Source organism: Anolis sagrei, chromosome 5 (genome assembly GCF_037176765.1).
Source record: "Anolis sagrei isolate rAnoSag1 chromosome 5, rAnoSag1.mat, whole genome shotgun sequence".
In the NCBI taxonomy this organism is placed as follows: domain Eukaryota; kingdom Metazoa; phylum Chordata; class Lepidosauria; order Squamata; family Dactyloidae; genus Anolis; species Anolis sagrei.
The window spans coordinates 172598572-172613231 of record NC_090025.1 but is presented as its reverse complement, the minus strand read 5'-3'; the positions used below and the strand labels follow the sequence as shown (position 1 = coordinate 172613231).

The window sequence follows — 14660 nt, the reverse complement described above, 5'->3', positions numbered from 1 at the left end:
TATTAAGTTAACACCATCAGTCCTAGAACAGACACAAATGCAGTAACATAACAGGTGAATAAAGATACTCAACTGAAAAATAATAAGTTAACTGTAAAATGAAAAGCACAAAGCTGATTGGTAGGGCCATGCCAGGGGAGTTAGCTGAGCCTGGGAGTTTTGACAACAGTTTCATATTTAGGCTGAGCTGTGTAGGTGCTTGCAGACAGAGAGACAGTTCTTGCTTCATGAGCTGCTGGAAGGAGATTTTCCACATGGACACCAAAAGACCATTTATATCTCTTTAAAATGACATTGTGTGAGTCAATACAACTGACCTCATGATTGTGAATATATGTTGTTCTGCGTTACAAAGAGTAAATGTCTTGTTCTTTATTGATCATCTGTGTGGCATATTTTCTTTCTCTGGCAAGACAGTATGTGGACTGATAAAACATGAACTACGCGTGATTTATACAAGCAACAAAGACTACCAACATTGAAGTGACGCTCCTCTGCCATCAACTCTGCTGGACTGCCCACATTGTCTGACTGCCTGATCACCATCTCCCAAAGTAATTACTCTACTCCCAACTCAAAACAGGTATCGTAATGTTGGTGGACAGGAAAAGAGATTTAAAGATGGGCTTAAAGCCAACCTTAAAAATGTGGTATAGACACTGAGAACTGGGAAGCCCTGGCCCTTGGGCATTCTAACTAGAGGACCAGCAGTGCTGCAGAATTCAAAGAGGCATGAATGGAGGGTGAAAGGGAGAAACATGCCAAGAGGAAGGTGCCTCAAGCCAACCCTGACTGGAACTGCCTTCCACCTGGAAACTGATGTCCTCACTATGGGAGAACATGTGAATCAAGAATAGGGCTCCACAGCCACCTACGGATCCAACGCCAAGACAGCACATCTGGAAGACCATCATCCTCAAGCTATGAGGGATTGCCCAAGTAAGTAAGTAATTTATACATCTGGATGCATAGGTCATGAAAAACAACAGATTGCTCTAAACCAGGCATGGGCAAACTTCGGCCCTCCAGGTGTTTCAGCCTTCAACTCCCACAATTCCTAACAACCTAAGGCTTAAGCGGCTGGGGGGGGGGGAGGAAGGAAAGAGCCTGAAGCGGTTAGGAATTGTGGGAGTTGAAGTCCAAAACACTTGGAGGGCCAAAGTTTGCCCATGCTTGCTCTAAAAGAATGGGAATGCCACAATATTTGACTGTCCTATGTGGTAAATAAGTGTCCAATGTGAGGCAGAATATGAAGAAACAGTATGGTTTTCAAGTGACAAGGACATCAGACAAAGGCATTTTATCACTCTATTTATACATAGAACACTTTTTGAGAAAGTAGAATTAAACTTGGTGCGGGGGTGAAAGCAAGAGAATATCAATAATTTAAGATCTGCGTATGACACCAGATTACTGGCAGAATTTAGCAAGACGTTGACATAAGTATCTGGAGGAAAATTAAGGAAGAAAGTGCAAATTAGTATTAAAAAAGCAAAACAAAAAAAGCACAGCACACCACAGCAAATCAAGGCAACTTTAAACATAAAAAGGAGGGTAGGTGTGGGAGAGGGAAGACTCTAGCAGAACCTTTGAAATTAACTGACTTCTTTTAGCATGAGCTAAATAAATTATTTAGCCCAAAGGTTGTTGCTATTCTTTCCCCCAATCTTATCCCTCCCTTATTTTCCTCTTCATGTTGAAATATGCTAACACTGCTATTTCTTTCAGAATTTTAAAGTGGATGATCTCTACCTTTGCTCAGACATCATTCAAAATAGAGACTGTAGAAAAGTCAGAATCAGAAAAAAAGATTAGAATTTGGAAGAACAGCTCTGATAGACTTAGATAAAATCTTCAAAGAGTGCCAATGTCAGGATCATCCATTGTATAATATTTCCAATTTTATGGATGTGAAAGTTAGAAGTGAAGAAAGCTGACAAGAGAAAGAATAAACTCATTTGAAATGTGAAGCCATGGTGGAACAATGGGTTAAACTCTTGTACCGGCTGAACTGCTGACCAGAAGGTCAGCAGTTCAAATCCGCAAGATGGGGTGAGCTTCTGTTTGTCAGCTCCAGCTTCCCATGTGGAGACATGAGAAAAGCTTCCCACAGAATGGTAAAACATCTGGGCGTCCCCTGGGCAACATCCTTGCAGACAGCCAATTCTGTCTGGTCCTTTGCACAATTAAAGCTTGTGTGCCAGTTGCGACCGTACCTCGAGAAGTCTGACTTGACCATGGTGGTCCACACCTTAGTTACCTCCAGGTTGGACTACTGTAATGCACTCTATGTGCGGCTGCCTTTGAAGATGCCTAGAAACTGAAGTTAGTGCAAAGTTCGGCAGCCAGGTTGTTAACTGGAGCGCACTACAGGGAGCGGTCAACCCCCTTTTCAAACAGCTCCACTGGGTGCCGATAGGTTTCCAGTCTCAATTCAAGGTGTAGGTTATCACCTATCACCCTGAGCGGTTTGGGACCTGCCTATCTTAGCAATCGCATCTTCCCCTACAAATCTGTGCAATCTCTTAAGATCTGGGGAGGCTCTTCTCTTACTCCCACCTCCTTCACAGGCATGGTTGGTGGGGATGAGAGAGAGGGCCTTCTCGGTGATGGCCCTCCAGCTCTGGAACCCTCTCTCCAGGGAGATTAGGCTGGCACCCACCCTGTCCGCCTTCTGTAAAGATCTAAAAACATGGATGTTCCACTGTGCTTTTGATTAGACAGTTCCCCATATAATTTCGCCCCCTAGCTATGATCCAAAATCTAATCCTTGCACTTTACTACTGTCCCCTACCCAGAGATATAGTGTTCTATGCCATATTGCCCTGTATTCCTAATTCTGTCATCTGACTTTTGCACTTTATCCATCAGCCCTGTCCTCACAACTGATTTGCAGCAGCCCACCACCTGAGACCAGAAACTATTTACTATTTCACACCACTGGCTGATTGCTCAATGGCTGTTTTTATACTATGTTGTTTGTTTTATACTATATTATTTATTTTAACTATGTTGATATTTTAACTATGTTGTTTGGGTTTGTCCCCATGTAAGCTGCCCCAAGTCCCTTCAGGGAGATGGAGGTGGGATACAAAAATAAAGTTGTTGTTGTTGTTTTTGCTGCTGTTGTTGCTGTAATACCAGAAGCGATTTGCAGTTTCTCAACTCTATTCTGACACACACACACACAAAAAGAAATGTAATGCTGGAAAAGGATTCTACAGATACAGTGGGATGTCAAAAGGACAAATGAAAGACTCCTGGAAGAAATCAGATCTTAACACTCGCCAGAAACCAAAGTGACTTCATAAAATGATGACATAAAAATGACATAAGTCACTGGAAAAAGATGGCATTGCTCAGAAAAGTGGTAGGTAGTAGGAAAAGAGAAAGACCACATCAAAGATGGATTGACTCAATCAGTGAAGCCAAAGCCCTGACTCTGCATGACCTGAGCAGCGCTATTAACGTTAGGATCTCTTAGAAGGTTCTCTTTCATAAAGTTGCTGTATGCTGACATGATAATGACAACAAAGTTAACACTGGTGGAAAACAAACACATATGGAGTCAGTTATATACGAGGTTTTTATAAAGGTTTTTGTGTGATATGGTGAGCACCATCACAATTCCGCATACACTAGGGAAGGCAAGGAGTGTGCAAATTCTCCAGAATCTGAGAATGAGTACATAAACAAATGGTTTCCCCAACTGTTGAATATCGTTAACAGGCCAATAACAAAATGGTTGCCTGTTTTTTTCTCCTCATCATTTATCTATATGTTTCTTAGGGGAACTTACGCTGAGCCACTGGGCCTTGAATGCGGTATCCAAGAATGATGGCAGCCCTCTGAATATCCACTCTGTTAATCAGATCAGCTGTCTTCACAGCACCGAGCCTTTCGCCATCTTGATCTTCCACAAAATAAACCAGCATAAATGGGTTGTCAGGTTCCTCTAAACGTGACATGTTCACAATCTGAAAAGGAATATAAACATTTAGAAGTTTTCAATAAAAAAGCCTTCTATATACTTGTAAAATCCCACGGCCTAGAAACTGAAGTTAGTGCAAAGATAATACATTATTATAGTGGTATGAAAGCAAGTAGTAGAATCAATTGCCTTTCCTTTTGTGTCGCTGTCTCTTGGAATGTAAGCATTTGTCTTGTTTGCAAATCATGATGAGCCATAATTTAGAACAAGGTGAAAGAAATACAGTGTGACTTGCATTCAGATACTCCCTCCTTCTCCCTCTCTTGCTCTCATGGTTTTTTTTTAAGGAGTTCTGACTTTTTTCTTTTTATTTATTTATTTATTTATTTACGACATTTATATGCCGCCCTTCTCACCCCGAAGGGACTCAGAGTGGCTTACTATACACACACACACACACACACACACACACACACACACATACATACAATAAATTATATTATTAGCATCCTACAATATCAGTATTATATATTACTATATTGTACTATACCATAATATTACATGTAATATAAAATATATAATTATAATATCATATTATTATGCTTAGTATTATATTGTATTACATTATAATATTATAAATATTATATGCATATACAATATATTATATTATACTATTAGCATAGCACAGGAGACAAGTGGAACTGTCCCCTGCCCCACCCCCTTCATTCTGGCCGTAATGTGCCATAGCTAACTAATATGCATACTTAACCTATAGTTTGGATTAAAAGATAAGTTCAAGACCCTAAATACTCTAAAATTACCACCTGATCTTGAAAGCTAAGCAGGTAAGTCCTAATTAGCTGATGGATAGGAAACTGCCAATGAATACCAAGCGCTGTAAGTTATATTTCAGATGAACAAATTGGCAAAGTCTAAGGAAAAAATAATGGGACAATAGACAACTTAAAAACACGTATAGGCACATATGTAGTAATGGTGAGGCCGTGGACCATATTTTCGTTCTTAGGGACCACTGGTGGTCCATGCACCACAGGTTGGGAACCACTGTTTTAAACCAAGAGTGAACCACATCTCATTGGGGGTAGCTTGTTAAGCATACTCGCCAGTAATGAATCGAGTTGAAGCCAAACAAATGTGCCCACCCCTTTCTCCCTATCACTGTTTCTGCTTGCTCCCCACCTAGCAGACTGTTAGGAAAAGGATACACAACTTTTGGAGAGGGTTGAATCAATAATTCAGTTTTGAATGGTAAGCAAGCAACTTTGAGTGCTTTGACTCATCCTTCTAGCCACTCCTTGACCAAATCACTTGTCTTTAGCCTCTTGGATTGCACCTGCCCACTGCCATTTGCTTTTCAGCCCAAATGAGACCTGAACATAACTACTGTGTTATATAACTCTTTCTAATCAAGCATATTTTCTGCCTGGTTCATGATGCAATCCTGAATCGTAGACACACTGGTATAAATAATTAAGATTAGACACATGATCCTTCTGATAACCAAAATGGCTGTTCTCAGAGATCTGCCATCAGAACTATTCTGCTGACCAAATTCTGTTTAGTAGAAAAGCCAAAAGGAGCAAAGAAGTGGGGTGACAGTGGAACTGAGTTAAACCATACCCAAATCTACTCAATTCCTAGACCATAATGATACCACCACAGTTAGAGCAGTATAAGGATAATCTTAAGTATTTCCAACACTGCTAAATTGAGAAGACTTTGGATTCATGATGGATTCAGCAGACCATCATGAACCCAGCTCAGCTGGGCCTTAGCTATTTCCACCACTCGAGAATCTCAGCTGGCCCTCAGCCATTGGCACTCTAAGAGGTTTATTATTGGGGACTCTAATGATACAGCTTTACTGGCATGATTTAAGTCATAGAATGTGTGCCAAGAATCTCGACCTTAATGATATTTACTTGATGAATGGCCATTAACATTTTAAAATTATACTTTCATTTCATTAACTTTTTCAGAATTCAGTCTAATGAGAGATTGGCTTTTGCTTCCGTGACTTCTGTTCAAAACCAAGCTCAACAGAAGAAAATTCTATATCTAAAACCTTAATCACCTGAAACTGAGGATACAGCAGACATATTATTAGACTGTGAATTGTATCAGAATGTGAGAGACTTCTGCTTTGGTCCATATATCCAACAGACAATATATTGGGAATCTCACATCAGAATAACATATTTTATGTGTGGCCAAGACCCCAAAATAACATATAAAACAGCTCTGTATTTAAGCAAAACAATACATTTGTGAACCACGTATGTGGGCCTGATGAGGGTAAATTTTAGGGGTGATAAGGAAATATGATGTATATACTCAGTTTTAACAGTTTTATCATATCTTATCATATTTATTTACTGTACTGTTATAAGTGTCTTATTTTAACTTACTACATAGAATGCAATTAAGTCTTATCAAGCTTTGTCGTTTGGTTTGGTATTGTGATATGGCCTAAGGGCTAACCAATAAAAATTACTACTATCACTACTAAAACCTAAATGAAAAGGTATTAATTTCTTAGTAAAAAGCACTTTTGTAAAAAAAAATTACTGACAATTCCTAAGACATTATAAAGAGTAAAAAAAATATATCATGGTGTCATAAATGTTCACAGCCATTTCACCAGATATAGCAAAGTGATATCCTAAATAGGTGAGCATGCTGTAGAGAGGAGTGGAAAATGTAGGATGGTGCACCAAGGTGAAGCAATTATCTCACTTCTAAGGAAGACGGAAGGATCATGTAGGACTGATACAGTATTGTGTTTATTTTCAATGACCTTTCATATGTCTAAACTGTTTTGATAAAGTTAAACTCTCTTTACTACCTGTTATATTATATAAATGAAAAATCTCAAGAAGAATAAATGTTATATAAGGTTAAAGTTAAAGTTAATGAATTTATTATCCATTAGCTTCATTTGTAGAAAACCCATAACACCATTTCTCAAAATGTCAAATTTATAATGGGATCACTGACAAACCTTTTGCTATAAAAATGATGGTTAGCTGAGCTGTTGACATTTGCTATGGAAACCTTGTCCTATAGGTAACAAGAAAAGGCATCTTGATTCTATATTCTTATTATTATCGAGAAATTACGTTTTGTGAAGCTGTACTTTTGGGCTTTACTTCATGATCTGATATCCTTCCCATGCCAAACAGTCTCCTTTATACCAACTGAAGCTTAAACACTAAAATGTGATAGAGAAGGAAGAAAAGGGTATCTGGACATAAAGTGAGGATAGCTGGGATTTTATTATACACCGTTTGTGACAGCTCCATCATTTCTGATTATCATCACTGCACATTTAAAGCCCATGAATACTGCTACTAAAAAACTCTCTGAGTGATTCAGATGGATTTACAGTGTATCCACTGCAAAAATTTAGCTGTAGATAGACTTAAATATGATGGACTCCTACGCTGCATTATAAGCACAGGCTACTATCCAATTTATTTACTCGCTCTAAACATTTATATCTCACAAAATGGACAAAATCAGCCCTACTGATCAGCTCATAAAAAGCACATCTATAGTAAAGCAAAATAAATGTATCTTATCACGTAATAGTCTGTCATACAGGAATAGCTAAAACCAGAGTTCGGTGTACCTGAAACCATATTCCCATTTTTTCCCGTGTCAAATTAAGATTTAAACCAGCATCAAATGATAATGTCACAGGGAGCTTGTTTGAGCAAAGTATGGCACTCCAGATGTTGCTGGAATACAACTTCCACTGACTACGCTGCCTAGGATTGATGGAAGCCATTGACCAGCAGATACAAAGGATCCACTATGTTAGTATCCGCCACCATAGATAATGTTTTGCTTGCTTGCTTTCATGTTGCAAGTCGCTTCTGGAGTGAGAGAATCAGCCGTGTACGAAGACGTTGCCCAGGGGACACCCGGATGTCTTGCAATCCTGCGAGGAGGCTTCTCTCATGTCCCAAAATAGTTTTCTAAGATCTACAGAGACACTCGCTGGAACACCCCAGCAAGTGAGAGTCCAAAAGTGGCAGGCTCAAACCCAGAATCTCCATCAATGGCTGATACCAAATGAGAGACTCCCCCCTGGGCACACAGAAAACTGGGCGACTTGGAAGGTGCTGAACAGACTGTGCTCTGGCACCATGAGATGCAGAGCCAACCTTAGGAAATGGGGCTACAAAGTGAAATCCACGACATGCGAGTGTGGAGAAGAGCAAACTACAGACCATCTGCTGCAATGCATGCCCTGCCACATGCACAATGGAGGACCTTCTTGCGGCAACACCAGAAGCACTCCAAGTGGCCAGATACTGGTCAAAGGACATTTAATCAACTACCAAGTTTGCAAACTTTGTGTTTTGTGTGTTTGTTTTGTTTGCTTTGTTAAAAATGTAATACAAATGTCTGGTTGCTCCTGACACGATAAATAAATAAACCATAGATAATTCCTACTATCTATTTTAGACTGTAAATACGGGCATATATCATATACATTAATGGTGTGGCATAAATAAATGCACTGATGCAACAATCCCTTCCCGCCAAAACCATAATACTGGTAGGAAAATACATGAGAACATGGCAACAGCTTTATACCAAGGTAGTTCAACCAAGTCTGGGAAGAAAACAGCATATTCAATCTCCCCTCAAATAGATCTCTTATTAACATGGATCTTGAATGTAGGAAATGTTTGTTTAGCCTCAGGTATAATATTTCTATGCCTCTGCTACATCTTTTGTAGAAAAGGTCACCAATAGCTATTTCTCCTAAGTCAATATTACCTCTTTTTATAATTAACAGGAAATAAGTTGAAGTTGAATGTCAATGAACAGCCTTAAAAAGTGTGTGTTAGTGTGTAAGCGACTGGAAAATAAATGTTTTGAAATATTCTGTTTAATTACACAGTCTGTACTTGAATAATCTTGGAAACTCTCAAAGTGTGCTGTTGTGTAAAACATTTTAGCAGTTTCTTGTGTGTTGGAGTGTGAGAGGGATATAGGGGCATCTTTTAAACTATTTTAACGAATGCAGAGTTTGGAGGACAAGGGAAGAAAGGAGGAGAGAAGCAGAAAAAAAATCTTCTGCTTGATGTAATAACAAAAGAAAAACAGTAATTAAAACCCCTACTCAGTCCTATTAATTTAAATTCTGCTTACATATGCCACAGTGACTTCTATAAACAAGCCTCTGTTTTCAAAGACTGCAGTACTAATAACGTAATGTAATTCAAAACATTTAGGTCAGAACAGCCGAGGGAGGTGATCACAGATCAGCACATTTTGGTGTGATTTATGCTCACGCTCTCCTGATTCAGATTTCAACTTGAATATACCTGCACAACATTGTTTCCAGCAAACGTTGCTCTTTTCCATATTCGACCTCTGCTCAGGGCCTCATTTAACAACTGGGCCAGTTTCCGCTCCATCTCAGCCTGGAAAACCTCCTCTTGAATTTTCCGATTGACAACACCCAGGACAACTACATTGAAATAAGCACACACATAATTTCTGAGAATGCAGTTTCAAATCATGGACAATCTCTACAGTCAAGTGAATGGAAAACAAAGATGTGAAGACTTGGAATAGTAGCAGATACACAACTGTTAACCAATGGATATTGATATATTGTATTTGTTGAAATCTATAACCTGGATACTTATATTAATCTTTCTTTATGTCCATTTGATCTTTATATAACTATAGGACTTTCTGTTCACTAGCAAAGGAGATAGTGATAAAGGTGAGATACAGAGATATTAAAAAAGAAATGGGCAAACTACTAAGGTAGAAAATTGGGGCACAATATATTACTTGTAAGTGACTCTGAAATTATTTCAAAAAAAGCTGGGACAGAAACATCTTAATGAATAATTTCACTTCCAATGACATTTTCCTCCTTTTTCACCTACAAGTTTTTCTCACTCAATTCTTTCTGAGGCCTAACGTTATTCCTTATAATTCAGAGGATTATATGACCATATAATCCTCTGAATTATCTGTGTTTCACGGGCATGCCGCCCACCTCCCGGCCATTGGAACTCCTGTGTGGGGTGCCCCCATGGCCCCTGCAGCCTCACCGTGAAACTTCTTTAATGGACACACCACCCCTGCCTGGCCATTAGAACGTATGCGTGCGGTGCCTCACAGACCCTGCTACCTTGCTGCTATGCTGTTCATGCTTCAAGTTCAGGAGGGTAGCTTGGTTTTCAGGGTTGCCTCTCTTCACCTGTTTTCTGCTGCTTTTGGTCACTTATTCCATCAACCCACTTTGGTTGGGATTGAATGTTTACTTTTAAACTGTTTTATTGTACTTATATTTCAGTTGTTTAAATTGATATGTTAACTGTTTAAATTGATAGGTAAAGGTAAAGGTTTTCCCCTGACATTAAGTTCAGTCGTGTCCGACTCTGGGGGTTGGTGCTGATCTCAATTTCTAAGCCCAAGAGCCAGCGTTATCCATAGACACCTCCTAGGTCATGTGGCCAGCATGACTGCATGGAGCGACATTACCTTCTTGCCGGAGCTGTTCCTATTGATCTACTTACATTTGCATGTTTTCAAACTGCTAGGATGGCAGAAGCTGGGATTTCACACCACTCCCCGGATTCAAACCTGTGACCTTTTGGTTAGCAAGTTCAGCAGCTCAGCGGTTTAACCCACTGTGCCACCGGGGACTCCATTGATATGTTATGTTTATTACTGTATGTATAATGTGGAATTGTATGCTATGGTCTGTAAGCTGCCCTAAGTCCCCCATCAGGATGAGAAGGTCGAGGTATAAATATAGTATAATTATTATTTTTATTATTATTATTTTAAAATATCTGGCACAGCTTTTGAAAAACATTTAATTTTACTTAGCATTTTTACATTTAAATACCTATCTAAGGATATTTGCAGTCTTCATATCAGCATGTCTCCTCCTTCAATATCTCCTCTCCCATGTACTTATTTCTATGTTGGAACTGCATCAAAGTGATAGCTGCAAAACTGGGACAAACAGCTGAACGCAGTGGGGGTTCTTTTGAAAAAAGCATGCAAAGAATCAGGATGTATTTTACATGCAGAAATTCTATGCTCAATCACTCTCAAACAAAAAAATCTGTCTTTTCGGAGAGATGACATTATTACTTTAAAATCATGTATAATGTACATGTATATAAAATATAATTGCTAAGCTCTCTTTTTCCCACTGTTGTGTACTCCTTTTTCGCTAGCATTTTGTAGAAGGGATGCAATTAATCAAAAAAGAGAAGGATGTTGCAATAATTTCAACACACGCACGTCCACGGTAGTACCATTTTGTCACAGGGTGAGTTTAATTACAGGTTACAGAAAGAAGAGAGCAGCTCAACACAAGTGTGCCATTTCTGACAGTGGTCCAGTCCTAGGGTTCTTCATAATTTATCATTTTACTTATAGACAGGAAATACAGTAGTGATTAGAGTACAATTTCTGAATAAACCGTTTTAGTCTGGGACACAGGAGGAAAGTATACACATCCAGTAGAGATAAAATATTGCTGGATTAGGCCAAATTTGCCAGACCAAGAATTGACAGATGCCATAGTTTCAGTGAAGACAGTAGTAAATAGTTTATGGGTGGGCTTCAGAATGGAAATTCTGGAAAGGTTCTCTAATAGAAAGAACTACTAAACAACAAATCCCATGGGCTACTCTACCCTTTCTCTTGGAGCACTGCCCTATCCTTGTTTCTGCTGCTTTCCATTTGTAGAGTCTAGGACTGGCTCAGAAAAGTGTGGTGGATTAGGAAGAAAACCGGATTCTTTTCTGAATCAATCCAAAGTGAGCCAGGAGTAGTTTGCCCATCACCATTTAGAACTGCAAACACCACTTTGAAAAATTAATTGTAGGTTCTTATATTATCCAGCTAATAGGTTCTCATGAAAGCAATTCAGTACCTACCCGTTCTCACCCAGGAAGACTTCATCAGATGAGATGTGTTCAGCTGAGGGTAATAAACAGCTAGAAGGAAATAACAGAGAGACCATTGGGAAATATGTATTAAAAGACTTAGAAGATCACAGCCCATAATCAAGTAACTATTTTATAACTCATTCTGAGACAGTAGAACAAAATTGGCCACGGTCCTGGGGAAAGTCAATTCACCAAGATAATAATCACTGCCAGTTCTACGTTCTAACCATTAAACTAAATTAATTAAATTCCCACAGAGCAATCATATGCTTGCATATTATGAGAGAGTGGAAGAGGGGGAGAAAGCTAAATTGCCAAATTAGAAAATTGGATAGTTTATATGCAGAGAGGTCAATTTTTCTACCTAGGTGTACTACCTTCTGGAATCCCAAGGCTATGTACATTCCTAGCAAATATAAAAAATGTTTTGAGCCCTTGAAGAAAATGAGAAAAGCTTCTGAGTCAAAGTTTTAACTTTCACAACAAATAAGACTATAGTCGTGCTGATCTGTTTCAGCATAAGAGGAAAAAGAGATAGGGGAAAAGAAGCTTTTAATAGCACCTGTAAGACTAACCAATAAAGAGTATTTCAGCATAAGTATAGGAGTCCTCAGTGGCATGATGGGTTAAGCCCTTGTGCCAGCAGCACTGAAGACCGACAGGTTAGAGGTTCGAATCCAGGGAGAGCGTGGATGAGCTCCCTCCGTCAGCTCCAGCTCTCCCTGCGGGGACATGAGAGAAGCCTCCCACAAGGATGGAAAAGCATCAAAACATCAGTGCATCCCCTGAGCAACGTCTTTGCAGATGAGCAATTCTCTCACACCAGAAGTGACTTGCAATTTCTCAAGTTGCTCCTGACATGAAATAAAGCATAAGTATGCCTTTCATGTTAATTGCATCTGTTATAGTGGATTGGAGCCCAAGAAAATGTTTACTAAAATATATCTGTCAGTTTCAAAGATCCTTCTTTCACCAATTTCCCCTTTGCAGTGAAATCATTTCATCATAATTTATGTCTTTTAAGTCAGTATGCATCTTATGCATCTTCTAGTGCTAAATACTTAACATCAGTATAAATACAAAGCATATTTTACCAAGCACCTGGAAGTTACTCTGGACTACAACTTCCAAAATCCTCAGCTAGCATCGGAAACTTATAGTACAAAAAATTACTTTTCCATGTTCAGAAATCTGGATAACAAAAATATTTCAGGTTTAAAATACATTCAACTGAGTAGGATTGCAAGAAAGCAAAAATCATTGTATTCCATGAATACTCACGTTCTGCAATCTGTTGTACAGGAAAACCCATGTAAAAACTGAATTCTACCACAGACAGATTCCTCAGCAGTTCACTGACTTCAGAACCATTTAAGAATCCACGTTTCTCTCGAATGGCAAATATAATATGCACAGGGCCTTGCCGAAATACACCTCTAGACCTACCCAGAGTTATATTCAATATCTGAAAAATAAAATAAAAAAGAAAGTAAACACAATTAGCACTGTTCTGTTTTTGCTTGCTCCCAAAATGCAAAAATAACAAAGGGCACATAGCTCAATAGAGGTACAATAGTTTCTGACTGCCTCAATTCCTACAGCTGATTCAATTGTGTTTAAATGGTACAGTACAGTGGCTAAAACTCCAATATATAGAATCAGAAAGCCATAGACCAGCCGCTCTTCTTTGGTTTCAACCTTCTGTCTTCAGTATAGTCACCTTTTTCTGGAGTGGTGCATTGAGCTAAACCCTTGTGCTGGCAGGATTGCTGACCAAAAGGTCAGTGGTGCAAATCTGAGTAGCGGGGTGAGCATCTGCTTGTCAGCTCCAGCTTCTCATACAGGGACATGAGAGAAGCCTCCCACAGGATGGTAAAACATCAGAGCGGCCCCTGGACAATGTCCTTGCAGACAGCCAATTCTCTCATACCAGAAGCGATTTGCAGTTTCTCAAGTCACTCCTCTCACACACAAAAATCAAGTCGCTCCTGACACATACACACAAAGCCCTTCTTCTGGATATGTTCCAGGTTGGTATCCTTCATTTTCACACTGTTGTTTATTCCACAGAACTAGAAACTTCATGTCAGATCTGACCCAAGCAGAATAGTGGTGCTATTGTTTCCCTTCATTTTGACATTATAGTTCTGTTGATGAAGCCCAGAGTTGTATTGGGCTTTCTTACTAACACATCACATTGTTGACTGATGTTTAGCTTGCATTCCATTAAAATCTTAAAATCCTCTTCCGCCATACTGTCATCAACTTAGGTATCACCCATCCTATATTCACACTGCTGATTTTTCCTACCTAGATGTAAAATCTTAAATATATTCCTATTGGCATTCAATTCTAGCAAAGTTTTCCAATCTGTTATGATCCTCTTGAATCCTGATACTTTTTTTTTCAAATACAGTTATTAGCAATTTGGTAAGATCTGAAAATTTCATGAATACACCCACTAAAACTTCAATCTATATCAAAGAACTAAGATTACTTAAGGATACTGATGATGTTCATGGTGGCAACACTAATAATTATATCAAGTAGTCTGCTAAAAATTGTGGTCTATAGACCAATGTCAGCCCATGAACCATCAGTTGGCAGTCCCTGGAGAATTTCCAGAATGACAGAAAGAATTCTAGCCAATGAAGCACAAATATACATGGGTCTCTGCCACACTGTGGAGGAAAACTCTGCTGCTGCTGAGGTAGCAGAACTACCAGAGGCAATGGCAACAGCTTCTTGAGAAACCAACATTC

The 14660-nt window shown here is 39.1% G+C and overlaps 1 protein-coding gene across 6 annotated transcripts in view; it reads right to left on the bottom strand.

Annotated features, from left to right (window-relative positions):
- Nucleotides 1-14660, bottom strand: part of KIAA1549 (KIAA1549 ortholog) — a 159510-nt gene that overhangs the window by 53671 nt on the left and 91179 nt on the right. For all 6 annotated transcript variants that reach the window (XM_060776857.2, XM_067469239.1, XM_060776858.2 and 3 more), the window contains exons 6-9: nucleotides 13180-13363; nucleotides 11887-11946; nucleotides 9295-9440; nucleotides 3800-3977 (exon numbers count right to left, since the gene is read on the bottom strand). In XM_060776857.2, coding sequence (XP_060632840.2) covers nucleotides 3800-3977; nucleotides 9295-9440; nucleotides 11887-11946; nucleotides 13180-13363 — 568 coding nt within the window. The remainder of the gene's footprint in view (nucleotides 1-3799; nucleotides 3978-9294; nucleotides 9441-11886; nucleotides 11947-13179; nucleotides 13364-14660) is intronic.